The 15,787-nt window shown below is 41.6% G+C and overlaps 1 protein-coding gene across 2 annotated transcripts; it reads right to left on the bottom strand.

Annotated features, from left to right (window-relative positions):
* Positions 1–566: 566 nt before the first annotated feature.
* On the bottom strand, positions 567–15,341 carry angptl2b (angiopoietin-like 2b). 2 transcript variants are annotated; one of them, XM_054731364.2, is made up of 5 exons: positions 15,206–15,341; positions 4,197–5,083; positions 2,130–2,323; positions 1,084–1,354; positions 567–993 (listed from the first exon to the last, which is right to left on the bottom strand). In XM_054731364.2, exons 2-5 carry the CDS (start codon positions 5,056–5,058, stop codon positions 794–796), a joined length of 1,527 nt encoding a protein of 508 aa, XP_054587339.1. In that variant the 5' UTR covers positions 5,059–5,083; positions 15,206–15,341; the 3' UTR covers positions 567–793. The 2 variants fall into 2 exon arrangements, with proteins under 2 accessions (XP_054587339.1, XP_015827629.1); XM_015972143.3 differs by lacking the exon at positions 15,206–15,341 and adding an exon at positions 14,921–15,128.
* Positions 15,342–15,787: the final 446 nt, after the last annotated feature.

The following is a 15,787-nucleotide window of genomic DNA, read 5'->3' as shown; positions in this document are numbered from 1 at the left end:
TTCTTCATGTTGTGGGTCAAAACCTCCAACATGACAGACGTGAACCCAGGACCTCCTTGCTGCGACGCTAATCACTGGTCTATGTGCAGCCATATGTAGGAACATTTTTTTCCATTTTATTGAAAAACACTAAAACAGAAATACAACAAGGAGAACTGTACATATTTTATTGCAATGTGATGTGGCATCATTTTTCATACATTATTTTACAAATATCATATGTACAAACTTAGTTGGATCTGTCGACATCAACAAACCAATACATTTATACAGTAATTACAGCGCCTGGTTTATGTAAGCAACTCGGTTTCAAATGTTTCATTAAAAAAAAAAGGAAGAAAACGTACCTTTTTAAAATGTTAAGACACTTATTTCACCTTTTTTAGATAAAAATTTAGAAACTGGTAATATTTATGAATATTTGTTCTCTTTTTGCTTTAGTGGTGAATCAAGATTCACTGGGATTTTTGATGTGAATGAACCAAAATGTGAAAACTGGATTTAAAGTAAAATATATTCATAAAGCATTTAGCTTGAAATCAAAAGATAGTCACCGGATACATTTCCTGTGTCAGACTTGTTTGCTTGTGACTCACTGTATATATTTATAATAAATGAGGAACTATTTAAATGACAGCTTGAAATTCCTGTTAAAAAATCCTGAAGCATGTCTCAGATGTGTCAATAAGGAGTGTTTGGCATTTCTAAACTGCACTTTCAGCATCATCTTGTTGTGGTACCGCCTCATTTTAAAAACAATATTTAAATGCAGTACAGTATGGGTTCCTGTTCCTTAGAGGAAAGAGTTGGGGTTAGGACGAATCATCATGACTACTTTCTTTAGTGAATAGGCTCCTCCCCTGAACTCAGCCCAGTAGACCCCGTCCTGGTAGCGGCTGCGGTAGTGTCCTCCTCTGTACCAAACTCCATTCAGATTTGAATGAGCACATGAGTTGTACCACCAGCCTCCTTTCTGGTAGTGGGCACAGTTTCCTAAAGCAGATTTTAAAATAAAAGTCTGGCATAAACTCTTAACAAACATGAACACAATAGAATTCATTTTGTGTTTCTAGGGGATCTTACCTGTGTATGCATCGTGATCTCTATCTAGTGTTGTGAACTGTTTGCCATTGTGCCAGGTGAGAGAGTCCCCAGCGTTGCCATGATAGCGACCCACTCTTAATTTGTAGAAATCAGCTTCGGACTCCACTCTGAAGCTGGCGTACTCAGCAAACATCTTCCTGCCGCTCCAGTCCTCCAGTGTGATCAGCAGCTTGTAGGTTGCCTGATTGGTCAGCCAGTAGATGTTTTCCAGACCGAGCCAGTACTCACCATCGATGTTGCCAAACCCTTGCTGTGATAAGAAAACATTTTCAGAGCGATTAGGAAATCCTCTGAAAGTTTTGTGAAATTCCTTTAACAGTTAGTTTGGATGACCTGGAGGGAGTGATTCAGGGTCCCTGCTTGTGCTTTGGAGGTAGTTTTGTGTTTGGTTTTTTTGTCAAGAAACATTATCACAAATTGACCATATGGGTCAGGTTTATTGCTGAAACAGCAGCAGGGTGAACTAGAAAGAAACTAAATGCTCGGGGTTCATTCTGATGACTTTGATCTGACTTGCCTCATTAGTTTGTGGTGCCTTGAATCGTTTGCTTTGATGAATCTAGCAAAACTAATATGAAGTTTGATGCGGTTTCAAGGTTTTTGCAAATGGAAATATCTCACTTGCTGTGCAAAACAAAGATGCAATCAAGGCCAAGTAAATGTTTCCATTCGGCTCCCTCCAGGGTTTTCCTACTCACGAGATAAAGAAAACTGTTTGAGTTCTGATGCAACATTAGGAAGATTAAATAATTTCCTTGGAACATGAAAAATCTTCACACAGTCAACTAGTGTGTTATTTTGGTTCTCATTTTTCAGTGTGAGGTCATTTCACAGGAGGTTTTTGCCAAAATCATTCAGAATGTAGCCCAGGGAGGTTCCACATAGGGGCACACTTGGTGCTTTAGCAGGTCGACAATAGTCTTTTCACTGGTTGTTCACATCTGGTTGGTGTCAAAACACCTTAAATAAGCTGCCACCTTCCCCTCTAACTAAAGGGTCCTTGATTGGGTGTGAAGTTGTTGCACCTTGTACGTCTCCCAGTTCCTAAAAAAGTTGACGGAGCCATCCACCCTCCTCTGGATAACAGTCCAGCCACCTGGATCGTGTCTTTGGTCACACCACACCTGCATGAGGCGGTTGGCGTTTTCTGGCTTCACCAGATACATGCTGCTCGCAGTGTGGCCATCTTCCAGAGCCTGCAGGCAATCCTTGAAGGGGCCTGAACAAGCAGAACGGGAATGGTTATTGGTTAGATAAGTTTCAATAACACAAAAAAGATCATATACCATGTCACAACCTCACTCTAACAGAGAACTGCCCTTTTTCAGGAGTTCTCTGCAACAGTGAACTTTATTTTGGCTGCTGCTCTCATAAGAAGAATGGTAGTCAGGCTGCACAGCCAAAAGCAACACTGGCAAAAGGGGCAAAGGGAGCCCTGACTACTGAGTGATGAAACTGTGACCAACATGTTTCCAGCTCCAGCGATTAACAGCTCAGGGCTGTTCTTTTAACTTATTTTTTTACTGATGTTACTGGTGCACGCAGACTTCCTTTTTATTCCAGGTGTTGCTTTTTAAGGTTTTCCATCATGCTTTGGGATGAACATAATTAAGACAAATATGTGTTTAATCCTTCAGATGTCTCCTGATGTGTTAAAATTACAATGTGGGGACTAGTTTATTTCACAATATAAATGGAGAATTACCACCACGTATTTTCCGAGAACAGGATCAATGCTACAGATGTTTTATACATTTTTGCATGAGGTCAGAATCATTATTGGATTAAAGGTGCAAATCTCTGAATCCTGCGTGCAATGGCCAATGTGATTTTTATCCTAAATTCTAAAAACAGATTTGGAAAAAGCAAAAGAAATAATTAGTTTTGAAAGTGTTCAGAGTTTCAAGAATTCACACTTTGTGATTTGCCAACTGGCATCAATTGCAAAGTGTTTTAAATACAGTGAGGATAAATGAGGGTAAATGCTATAACAAGGGCACCATAAGGTTTGCAAGGGATACAATATTAACCAGTCATGTCAGAGGCAAAAACCCCTATTATACTTACCCATGTTTTGTAGATTAATTTAGTTTTTATACATAATTTTCTCTGGATGATATATTTTCTTGGCCGATGCTCAGCCATCCATTCCCTCTCAGGAATGTCTCTGTTGCGCAGATACAAGCCAGAGAGTTGCCTCGTTCTGTTCCGCCTGATAAAGTTTGCTTCTTTGGTGGAACATCTGACTGATTTGTGCCTAGTTTAACTGGAACAAATGACATCACTGATTATGGGTATCTTTTTCTGTTAGCACACACACACACACACACACACACACACACACACACACACACACACACACACACACACACACACACACACACACACACACACACACACACACACACACACACACTTTTTTTTCTTGCTGCATATTCTAATCGTTGCCTCTTTCGTATTGTATTCCTGCACGGTATGAAGGTCTCTGTTTGTTTTAAGGATTTGTGTAATTTCTGGGAGTGTTTGTTGCATGGCCGAGGGCAGGAAATTACTTGCCTACTTACAAGCAATCAATTCAAAGACTCCTATTCTCCTATGTTTGGTAAGCATTAGAGGGAAATGTCAGTGGAAAAAGGCCCCCTCCCATCATGGAAATGGTGTGTTCTATTTTCCCCCACCAGCTTCCACCGAACAGTAGCTTTCTAATGAAAAGAAAATTGATAGGCTATGCAAAACACCCTTATTGTCATTTTAAGTCTACTAATCTAGCTTCAAAAAGACCAATTGAAGTAGGGCAGCGAATGGTACTTCTAGGTAGAAACATGCATCTTGCTAATATTCTTTGGGCTTTTGGAGGGAGGGTAATTAGATGCTATCTTGCTGAAAAAGACAGAAAACAATGGCTTTTGTTGTCCTGTTGACCATAGCCATTTACACTGGGAAAGTTTGGTATATGGAATGGACTGGCGTACAATGTCCTGTGCTTTGGTTTGACATTTCTAACAATTAATTTGTTGCTTGTGACTATGGATCAAGACGAAACACTGTTAAATCTGTCAGAAGCACCCAAAAAAAAGTGTGTTTAGAGTTACCTGAAGGCTTGTCTGTGGTGGAGGGGCTGTGTGTACCAGTGGGCATTGGTTGGAGAAGAGACTTTTGGTCATTCTGGATCTCATTGCTGATTGGGTTGTTGTTACGTGGCAGGACCGGTGGTGGGTAAGGCTTGTTTAGAGGCGGGGAGGGAGGAGGTGGCTGAGGCCGTGGCTGTGAGACCGGAACATAACGATGAGGGGGCCGCGTCTGGCACTGCTCCTCCAGCATGGCAATAAGAGCAGACTGATTTGAGGCTAAAGAGGCTAAATGCTGGTATTTATGGTCAAGGTCTTTGTATCGACTGGTGAGCTGCTGCATTTCAGAGGTTTGGTTTAGGATCTTGTTCTCCATCTGTGCCAATTCCAGAGCATTGTCTCTTTTTCTGATAATCTCATGGAGAAGCTGCATGTAGAGCTGAGTGACCCTTGAGTTCATGTTTCTGCTCTCCTTCCTCAGAAGCTTCACTTCATTGACAATACCTCCATCCACCTCTACCAGTTGCTGTAAAGTCTCGATCTGCTTCTTCTGTTTCTGTAGCTCCACATTTAGCAGCTCTAACTCCTGTTTCTGGACACGGTTCTCCAGCATTGCCTCTGGTTCCTTAGAGTTCACACAAATGGCTCCAGTTACTTTTTGCTGAGGCACAATGAAGGTGTAGGAACATTTGCCCTGTGGCTGGTCAGCAGGAGCTCGTTTGCTCCTTCCAGCATAGAGAAACTCTCCTTCTATATCATCCTCACTACTCCCAAACACTTGGGTCTTGCTCCCTCCATGGTTAATGCTTCCCTGGCTCTGCTGGACACAACAGGCTAGTCCACACACCAGAAGGACCCCAAGCAGGACTCTTGAAGAGGGCTCCATGAGTTAGTGCCCAACCCACCAAAACCTGAAAGCATAAGAAAATGCAGTATATGAGCACATGGAGGCTGTAAATGTTCATATAGACCTACTTTTGTAGGAGTAAAGGACTTCAGAAAAAGTAGAGTTAAAATATCTTAGGGTCTTGTTCATGAGTTAGGATAAGATGGAATGTGAGACCAATAGGCAGGTTGGTGCTGCACCTGCAGCAATGCAGACATTGTAGCAATTGATCTACGTTCTAACCCTCACCTATGGTCACGAGCGTTGGGTAGGGACCGAAAGAATGAGATCTCGGATACAAGCGGCCAAATTCAGTTTTCTATGCAGGGTGTCTGGGCTAGAAATAGAGTGAGAGGCTCGATCATCTGGGAGGGGCTCGGAGTAGACCCGCTGCTCCTCCACATAGAGAGGAGCCAGTTTAGGTGGCTCGGGCATCTGATTAGGATGCCTTCTGGATGGTCAATTGGGAGGAAACCCCAGGGAAGACCCAGGACACGCTGGAGGGACTATGTTTCTCGGCTGGACATGAAACACCTTGGGATTCCCCCGGAGGAGCTTCTGATCCAAGTGACTGGGGAGAGGGGATCTGGGCCTTTATGCTTAGGCTGCTGGCCCTGTGACCTGATACCAGATATGCAGAGGAAAATGGATAAATGGGTGGAGTTAGACCATCGCTGACACCTTTCAACCCAGATTATAGCCCAGTTTATGATGCCATTATCTACCTAGAATAATTCGACATGGTTTATTTTATTGTACACTGTTTTAAGGACACAGGAAGTGTTTCTTATAGGTTTTAAGCAAGCCCCCATAACACTGGTATGAAATTGAAGCCAACACGGAAGTGACTAATTTGCAGTTCCACCCTCATCCACTAGGGGCTGGTGTCAGAAGCGAGCAAATCCTCATTGACTCCCATGTTAAAAATATCAATTTAACAGCAGAAATAAACATGTTTACAGCCTGGTTCCAAAACATGTTTTAGGTTTAATAGATGTAGTTTACACTCATGACAACTCTGAGGGGGTGAATTTTTTTGTCACTCTTCTGTTTAAGTGTATCAAATGCCTAAAATTCGGAATAATTAATGAGCATCAGAGCCATGTGGCTGCAGAGCTAGCTTCGTGGAAAGGCCTGAGCCTCGGCCTCGCCTAAAAACTGTTCCGCAATTTTCTCTCAACTTAGACCATTAGTTGTAGCGTTTGTGTGTTCTTTTTGGATATTATTTGTGCAAATGATGGACAAAATGACTTGCTGTGGTATTAATTGCACTAATAGAGCGTCCAAGGAGTCTCCACTTCATTTTTTTCGGTAAGTAAAATTATATTTATGTATTTATGTTGATGATTTTAGGTCACTGCCGCTCTTGCACTAGCTGAGCTTAGATTGTAACATGTACTGTCCATGAATTTAGGGTAAAACCCAGTGCGTTTAACATAATGCTGCATTTTAGAAAATGGGTTGAAATATAACATGTTGGTGGAGCTGGATTCCGACTTTTGGGATGGTCCCCTCCCCGCAGCTTGGCACATCTCTGATCGCAGCGGCGCCTGTCTGTTGCGCGGCTGCCAGCTAGTGGAGCTCTCGGGAGACCTCGGTGTTCTACCCGGTTTTGCCCAGCGGTCAGCCCGGCGTATCTGTGACTCAGTTAACTCCGGTTGTAGCTAGGTTGCTACCTCTGGTAGCTTAGCTCCCACCTCCACGGTAGTTTTGGGTTAGCTTGTAGCTACATCGCTTCAGTTCGAAGGTATCGTCTTTGATCCCAGCCTTACAGCCCCACCCTCAGCTCCACCTCTCTTGCCTTATTTGGAATTGTCTGGGCTTGACGGATCCTGTGACACGGTCAAAATGGCGGTGGTGGCCACCTCCCATTTTGGCTTAAAAACTATTATTGGAGCATATGGAAACAAATGGTTTTACTGATTTTAAACCATCATTCCATCATTCCACACATTAGATAAAAAATTCCTCCCGTTGATTGCTCTTAGATGATTTTTTAATGGAAGTGCTAGAGACCTAATCCAAAGGGTTGTATGTGATGTAAATGTTATAATCATCAGCGTTCTTCCTTAGTGTTAACCTCTGCCTCTGTAGCACCACTGATTTATTTAGCATGAACTTTTATCACCCTCTGGGTTGTAGCAACTTCCAGTCTGATGGCTGCAGCTCTACTGTGTAAGGTTATGTTGACAAAAATTACAAGTTAAGTATTGCATAAACATTGATGTCATTTTATTCCAGGGAGTACATGACTTTTAAGTTTCGTCAAGTTCAAATGAAACTTCATGTTGGGACCAGAGTGACTCATACTGTTGTATGTTTTCATCACAGCTGCCCCACTGCTGCAACTAGTTTCCCACTCCCATTATTTCAAAACCTGTTCATCCTTACACATGATTGTAACAAACCAGCAAAAGAAATAAATAAATAACATAATAGTTTCATTTACCAAAGGACAGATTCAGCTACTTTTGAAGTTGGAAACTTTAAGAACTCAAAAAGCACCAGCAAAAATGAGGTTTGGCCCCAAATGAAGCCCATAAAAGAAGTGCTGACTGCCACATTTCATGCAGAAAAGCTATAGGCCCTGCCTCAAGAAACAATCCAGGGTCAAATCCATTAATATCTGGTAATGTGCATGGGTATTACGATTAAGTGAGAAAATACTTTTTATACAGTCATTAGTATTATTATTATTAGTTGAGCTTGTGTGTTCAGTTTCATCTGAGCTCATCTGCTGTAACCTAGAGGACAACAGTGATGGAAAAATGTATAATAGATTTGAATAAATATAAATATTTATGTGAACACATGTTTAGACTAGAAAATTTGTCAGTTTTCTTCAGCATGTTCTTAAATATGCATGTACATCATTACAGCCACCATCATAGTGTGATATATTCACCCATTCATTTGTTCATGCAGCTTTATGGGGCAGGTTTCTTCTTTCTTGTCAGTTCTGAGATTCATTTTCCAGACCAACAAAACATTTTCTTATCTAGACTCCCAGCTTACATTACGCCCTGTCGCTGCCTCTCAGTGGCTCAGATTATGAATAATCAACTCGACCACTTGAGTCCATAATTACAACTTATCTGCTTTACTGTCATATTGTTTTAATTGCAGATAAAAAAATCTGTTATTTTTAGACACATTTTGGTGCAACTCTGCAATTGTTAAGTGGACATGTCGGCGTGACTTTGTGGTCCTTGGGTCTGCAGCCGTGTACTGTTGTGGAATTCACTCGGGTGGAGGCGGGGTTTGATTGAATCCAATCAATCCATGGCTCACAAAAGTAATATACTGTATTAAATAGTGACATCTCAATAGTGCAAACAGTAATATTTTATGTGTCTTTTATTGTTCTGGAAAGTGTAAAATGCCACAATACAGGTTTTTTGTTATTCCTGTTATTATTTTTCTTCAAACTATTCTCTTAAGTGTTGGTGCTGTTGTAACAACTTTGGGATCAATAAAGTTTATTCTATTCTATTCTATTCTATTCTATTCTATTCTATTCTATTCTATTCTTTAATAATCACAATGAACAGCCAGGCAAGAACACTGAGCACATAAATAGGAACTTGTCAGGCTGAAGCTTTAGGGCTACTAAAACACTAGATCTGGGACTTATTATGTCAGGAAATATACTTGTGTGTGATGAATAACTTATATGGATCAGACATGATATGCTGGCTACACATTTCTTTTTCCTGCTGACACAAAGTTTAACTCATGGAACATTACCTTTGAGCCTGGCATGTGGAAATCAGGCCTTTCTTATCAAATGTAGCATGCTCTGTTTGAATCGTAGGCAAAACAATAATTCTGTCTAACAATGTGCTGATTTCTCTCATCAGTGGCATTGTTGTTAGGAGAGTGTTTGGCTTGGTTTGCTTTCCTGGCTCAGGTTTTCTTTGGGCAGCTGCCACGGCTGATCCTTTAACACACCAACACTATTTGTTCACCGGCCAGGGCATCTTTGCTTATGGAAAAACTGAGACAGGAGCAGATGATGCTATTCAACATGAAGTTTTAAATATGGATTGTGTTGCGTCAGGTCTGTCTACATCTCCTTCCAAATGAATGATACATATTACAGTTTGATTTTGTATGATAAGTGTAATTTGTATATATCCCTGTGGGATTATGAAAAACAGGTGGTGTTGTTTAACATCGCCGCTGTTGGATTCAGTTACGACCCTTGATTTTATAAAAGATATGAGCCAGTTTAGATTTTCATCTCTTTAGTAGGAAGACTTTTAAACTAAATCCATCAAATACTCAATATTTAAGCTTCAAACATGTCCCTCTTTTTTAACCAAAAGAATAATTGCCGGCACATTTTGAAGAGTTTTATGAAGTTGGAAAGATGACACAAAGTCTCATTTCTAATATGGAGAAAAACCTTGCTGTGAAACTAAAATTAAGCCAGAATGTGGATGGTTTTTGCAGAGTTTCAGAGGTCTTCAGATGCATATTAAAAGTACCATGAGCTCCAAAAAAGTTGACTTATTATCATGATGGCAGCATATAAGTAGATGACCAGGTCGTTCATACACCAGCGAGCACAAAGGATTTAAAGCAGAGCCTGACAGAAAACCCTCATGTCCATGATGTCTTAGTTAATGCAGTCAGTGTTGTGCTAGCATGATGTGATAATCTGGTGCATGTCTACCTTCTAAACTTGTAGTGTGCTGTTCTCCAGAAGCATGCTTGAGTAGAGTCATGGTTCTGCATACTATCATCAGTAAATGTCATGCAAACGATCATGCTGGCATCCGTGAATAAGCAGTGGTGAGTGCACAGGGGAGCATCTTGAACATGCACAAATTGCAAAATACACCTATTTGCCCGTTACTAATGTTACTAATGGTTTCCTATTTTGTTGTGACCCCTTCTAATCCTACCAGGACTTGTAGGTTAGTCCACTGTTATTGGAGGCTTGAGAATAACAAGACCATTGACTTCTGGTGTGCATGTTAGGCACAGAGGTTTCCTCTGTAACACCTCTTCAGACTCAAAAGGACTCTGTGGCACATATAAGTATACAAATACAGGCCATATTGCTCTATAGTACCTGTGTGAGAAAGTACCTCCATCTTAAATACTTTTTATAGGCAGTCTACGGTGAAAGGGTATGCACAAATGGTAAAAAAAAAAAAAGATGTATGAAATACTTTTGCCTTAATCCAGGCGCACAGCCAGCACATTAAATTAAGGATTTGGAGAAGAGAAATGTAGTGCATTTCAAGAGCGTGACCCATTACACAATCAGTCCCTCTGCTTCTATCTGAGGGTGTAAACATTGTTTTTTTACAGTAAAAACTTACAATAAAATGTCTCATGTAAAATCTTTTTCCTTAATAGAAAAATATAAATAAATCAATAAAAATCTGATTGTTTCTTGTTTGTTTTGAAAAACAGTCCCTAAAATCCTTCCTCCGCTGAGATGTAATTTTTCTTGAAAACGTTTTTTTCGGATTGGCATGAAGCAATTATTTTTTGCCGTCAGTGTTTGTAATAATTATGAAACTCCTGACAGAGCCTGCACACTATGATGTCACTGTTGCAAATGACTGACATTGATTTTATACTACCCCAATTATAGCTAGTAACCACCTAAATACTCGTTAGGAGTCATAGATTTGCCAAAAAATCACTAACAATAACACACAAATAAGCGTTCACCAAGACAATTAAAGCAGTTCTGAGCCTGCTCATGGTAATGTGTTGATGAGAGCACTTGGCTTGTGGCTCTTGCGGTTTCTCCCCTGGATTATGAGCCTGTTTCAACAAAAATACCCCCCCCCCCCCCCCCCCCCCGACGAGGAGTCCCGTTTTGGACATTGTTAGCCTGGAATCTTCTGCTCTAGGCTTTGCTGCACTTCAAAGCTGAGGGGAAACTGTTTGCAGCTTGTGATGAAATGTGTATGTGTGTGTGTGTGGTGTGTGCATGTCTGTGAGTGCTTTTTCTTTGTGTTGTTTTCAAATCACGACACTTGCTGGCTCTGTCTCCGAGGGACTGTGAAAACCCATCTGCCCCAGCAGAGACAGCCTGTTATTAACCCATCCAGAGTTTGCCAGGGGGTGAACAACAGAAAACCTTCACCACCTTCTTTGTTCCAAATAAGCACTATTGCTCTTTGCTGAAAAAGCTGCTACTGACCAGTCAATAGCTGCAGTGATTAACTGGTGTAGACAAGTCACACACAACTGGTCTGTTTACTGCAGGAAGACTAAATGACGCACACTAAATTGGTCCTAATCACAGAGCAGGTAGGTCCATTAAGGTAATTTCTTTAAGGAAACATGTATGTAGTTCAAATAACCCAAACGTGTCTGAAGCTGGCTTTTGTATGACCTTCTTCAACACTCTCTCTTTATTCTGCTCTTCCCACCTATTCCACCTTCCTCAGGATCCACTGATTTCCCTCTTTCCTATTCACTCTCTCTCTTTCTTAACATTTTTTAAATCACAATTGTCAATTTTTTGCTCATTTTAGATATATTTTTAACCATTTTCTAAATTATTTTAAATATTTTTCCATTTTTTGTTTTTGTGAAGCGCCTCGTGATTTTTATCTTGAGAGGCGTTATAGAAATGATATTTTCTTCTTCTTCTTGGATCGCTTAGAGTCCTTGCTTGGTCTTTTGGGTACTATACTGGACTATATGCTTATATATGGCAAATAGATCATTCAGTGTGCAGATGGGAGACTGTGCCTTCCTCTGTCTTCCGTTGAAATAGGGGATGCCACAGGGTTCTGTCCTGGGGTCCCTCCTATTTCCCAATGACTTCTCCCTTTGGGAAAGATTTTTGAGTGGTATGGCATCAGTTATTATATCTATGCTGATGACTGTCAGCTCTACTTGGTGATGAATGTGTCAAGCATGGATCTACTAATTGCAAACTGTCTCTAATGTGAAGAAGTGGTTAACTGCCAAATTCCTCAAACATAACGAGTCAAAGACTGAGTCAATACTTTTCAACCCTAGAAACCTTTGTCTTATATCGTCTGACCAAAATCTTCCAAGTTTCGACCTTAAACAGTGTGTCACCAGCCTTGGGGTGAAATTGAATGCTGTATTTTTTTGTGGTCCCTCAGATAAATGCAGTTGTGAAATCATGTTTCTTTCAACTACACCATTTAGCCAAAAACCTATTCTGAAACGGTCCCATTTAGAATTTGTAATTCACATCTTTATCACCTCTCGCTTGGACCATGCAAACTTACTCCTCATTGGCACCCCTGTTACGACCCTGAACTGGATGCAGCTGGTACAAAATACTGCTGCTAGGTTCTTAACAAACACAAAGATATCACCCAGGTTCTGGCGGCACTTCATTGGTTACCCGTGACTTTCAGGGTGTGATTTAAGATCCTGCTCTTTGTATTTAAAGCATTGAATGGTCTTGCACCAACCTACCTGTCTGATCTGCTCACACCCTATGTTCGCTCATTGAGATCAGCTGACCGCTAGCTACTCTGCACTCCAACCATGAACTATAAAGCAAGGGGGGAGCAGGCCTTTTGTGTGTTGCCACCGTCCTCTGGAATGCACTACCCTTCACATTTTGACAGTCACATCAAGTTATGACTGAAGAGCCACTTATAGGATTTGACTTTTGGACAATGACTCCTTTTAATGTCTGTTTATATTTATTGTTTATCTCTCAAAGTTTTTATAGGTTGTTTTATCTGTATTTATTGACTGTTTTTATCTGTTTTTGAACAATCTTTGTATGATTGTTGCCTGCGCAGCGCTTTGGTCAGCTTGCATGCCATTTTGAAATGCACTCATGTCTCAAAGACAGCCGGATTTTAAATTGTCCAAAGTTGCCACCAAAGCCATTTCAAACCAGTCCTATTCCTGAGCTGGTGCCATATTTACTGATTTTGCAAAGTTACAGCTTTGCCATTGTTGTAAAAAAATAATAATAACTGCTCTGCTGTAATGGTGCTGAGACCCATTCAATGTCCTTCTACAAACAGAGTGCTGTGATTGGCCGAGTTTAAACTTAAGAGGAGTCAACAGTAGACCTGCAGAGGCTATGACAGGTCATGGCTAGACCAACCTGCAGAGGACATTTTTACTACTGCTAAAAGATATTCTGACAACCCAATCCAGAATCATAGCGAAACACGGTTGGCCTGAACCCAGAGGTCCTACATGGCAATAATCCGCTTTCATCTTTATTGCACCCAGACTAGCCTTGGCTCGTGATTTTGGATTTTGGCTAATCATGTCCAAGCTGAAGTCATTCTTAGAGCATTTCTACAACAGGTGAGGCACTAATGGTTCATTACCTTTACTCAGAAGCCCTCTTCAAAAGTGATGAACTATCACTTCAAAGGCTGCTTCACACCAAAATGTTTTGGTTAAACTGTCTTCAGGTGATTTGTCTGTGTTTATACAACTCTCCACTGTGGGTTTTCGAGAGGCTCCTGCAGTGTGTGTGTGTGTGTGTGTGTGTGTGTGTGTGTGTGTGTGTGTGTGTGTGTGTGTGTGTGTGTGTGTGTGTGTGTGTGTGTGTGTGTGTCATGCTCAGCACATGTTAATTAGAAGGTGGGTAGGTTTGCTCAGACTGGCTCATATCATGCACCCCAGCTTCTTCTCATTTCTGCCCGAGCATGGCATTCCTTGCATTCTTCACCTCATTAGAGCGAGCTGCCATACTCACATGGAGAGTCAGTGGCAATGGCAGACAGACCACTACCCAGCCCCCTTCTGTCCCCGTCGTACCTATGAGACACATCTACTGACCCAGTTCTTCCTGGTGTCCCACTTTCTGTGTGAATGCTTCATAATCACATCATCAGCAGCAGGAGATCCCAACACGACCCACTCCTTTGCCAAAAACAGAAGTGGACAATTTTTGGGACCAGCTCTGTGCTGCATGTTCAGATTAGTGCCAGCTCTGCTGAAAGCAGTGTCCCACATGACACCCAGTACGCGTTGGATCAGAGTCAAAGTCAATTTGCTCACAGTAATCCCCTCCATTAGTTTACCGTAAGGGTGAAACATGATAAATCTCAGCCACTTCCTCAAATTATTGCTTAAGTTTGTCCAAGTTCAAGTTTGTGTCAAATCTTTTCTCTTTTACCATGAGGATGTCTTCCTATGCAGCTTGCATGTGTGCACAGATAGGAAGGCAGGGGATATGGGGGGATTGTTACAATAAGTACCATCATTGTACCGCTAAACCCTCTTATCCAAACGCCACTCTGGCAACAGAAACAAAGACGGGATTGAGCTGCCGGCGTCCTTGTCCTCCTGCTTCCAGGGGAACATCCTGAAGCTGCTGTCTGCATGCCATGGGAAGGTAACTTTTTTGTTTCCTTATGAGACATGAATTGTTTCTTATTGATGATTCAAATAAATTATCATCTCTGGATCTTACTGAATATTACTCTTGTTTTACAATGTGTCTTTGTTCTTTGACTTGACAAACTTCACATCTACTTTCTACCAACCATGTGAGCTAAATTAACCTGACGCGGCCAAATGCATTAATCAGAATCAGACCAGCTCCTCATTGTAAAGCAGAATAAGCCTCTGGCACCAAACACTGAGTCAGATAGCAGATGCTGCATGACAAGTGGTGAATGTGAGATGACTCAAAGTCTTTGTGAGGAGTTAGCTTCTGCGTGAGCAGCCAAAGAGTGACTTCATACAGACTAATGCCAATCTAAGAGCACAGCATTGTCTATATTACTGACAGAAGACATGTTTTTTTACTTGGTAAGAATATTTGTTAGAAGCATAGTTTAGCTATTATTTGACACTATTTAATTTACATTCATTGTCTGGTAAATAAAATAATATATAAGGTAATATAATGCTACTTCATGCTTACAAGATAACTTTGACGAGACTCCTTTAGATGCCTTGCCCTCCCGCCAGAGCTGTTGGAAGTTTCTCTTGGTGAAAAGTCATCCCAGGTGGGAAAGTTGCGTTTTCCTTTCCTGTCCACTCACTCAATTTTTTTATCACTTCAGTCCATTCCAACAGCAGAGAAGCAGTAGTGCTTTAAAATGTTACTAAAGGTGTCATTTGCCCAACAGAAGCCCCAATCTCCCAGAAAACTGCTCTGAGTTGTTCCAAAATCCTCCTGAAAAGTCTGTGAGGAGACAAGTGGTACCTTTAGTTTGATGGTGGAGGTAATTTCCCAGTAACGCGTGTTAGTCCAGGGCTGGTTGTGGACTGCCTGTGGCCCGTTAGGGGAAGACTGTCACTTTTCTGCGGGCTGAATCCATCACTTCTGCTTCACAGCTCTTAGAGGCTGTCTCTCTCAGCTGCACCTCTCTCACTCTGGCTTCCCTCCTTGGTGCTTTAAATGATGAAAAATGCTCTCAGAGCCCCCCAGCCCCCATCCTGAAAATGAACACAGTCTTCTTGAAAGCAGCAGCCGTCTATTTTCACCCCTCCTCCTCCTCATGGCACAAAAGGCATCCACAGGCGCAACACACGTTCCTCCTCCCACACACACACACACACACACACACACACACACACACACACACACACACACACACACACACACACACACACACACACACACACACACACACACACACACACACACACACACACACACACACACACCTCAGCTCATATTTCTAACCCCCTGCCCCCTTGCCACTGGTTCACTATTTCTGTCCAGGGCTGTATTTTTTGGTTTTTTTTAGGGGGGGGGGGGGGGTTGAGGACAGCAGTGGTGTCA

This window comes from Nothobranchius furzeri, chromosome 17 (assembly GCF_043380555.1).
Source record: "Nothobranchius furzeri strain GRZ-AD chromosome 17, NfurGRZ-RIMD1, whole genome shotgun sequence".
Lineage (NCBI taxonomy): Eukaryota > Metazoa > Chordata > Actinopteri > Cyprinodontiformes > Nothobranchiidae > Nothobranchius > Nothobranchius furzeri.
The sequence above is the reverse complement of the archived record's forward strand: the minus strand, read 5'-3'. Positions and strand labels throughout refer to the sequence as shown.

Bases quoted from the DNA above. Each gene is read 5' to 3' on its own strand.
- angptl2b (XM_054731364.2), bottom strand. From the start codon at position 5,058: ATGGAGCCCTCTTCAAGAGTCCTGCTTGGGGTCCTTCTGGTGTGTGGA. The intron at 1,355-2,129 runs GTGCAACAACTT...TTCTTATCACAG, and splicing joins GGAACTGGGAGACGTACAAG to CAAGGGTTTGGCAACATCGA. The intron at 994-1,083 runs GTAAGATCCCCT...AATCTGCTTTAG, and splicing joins AGATCACGATGCATACACAG to GAAACTGTGCCCACTACCAG.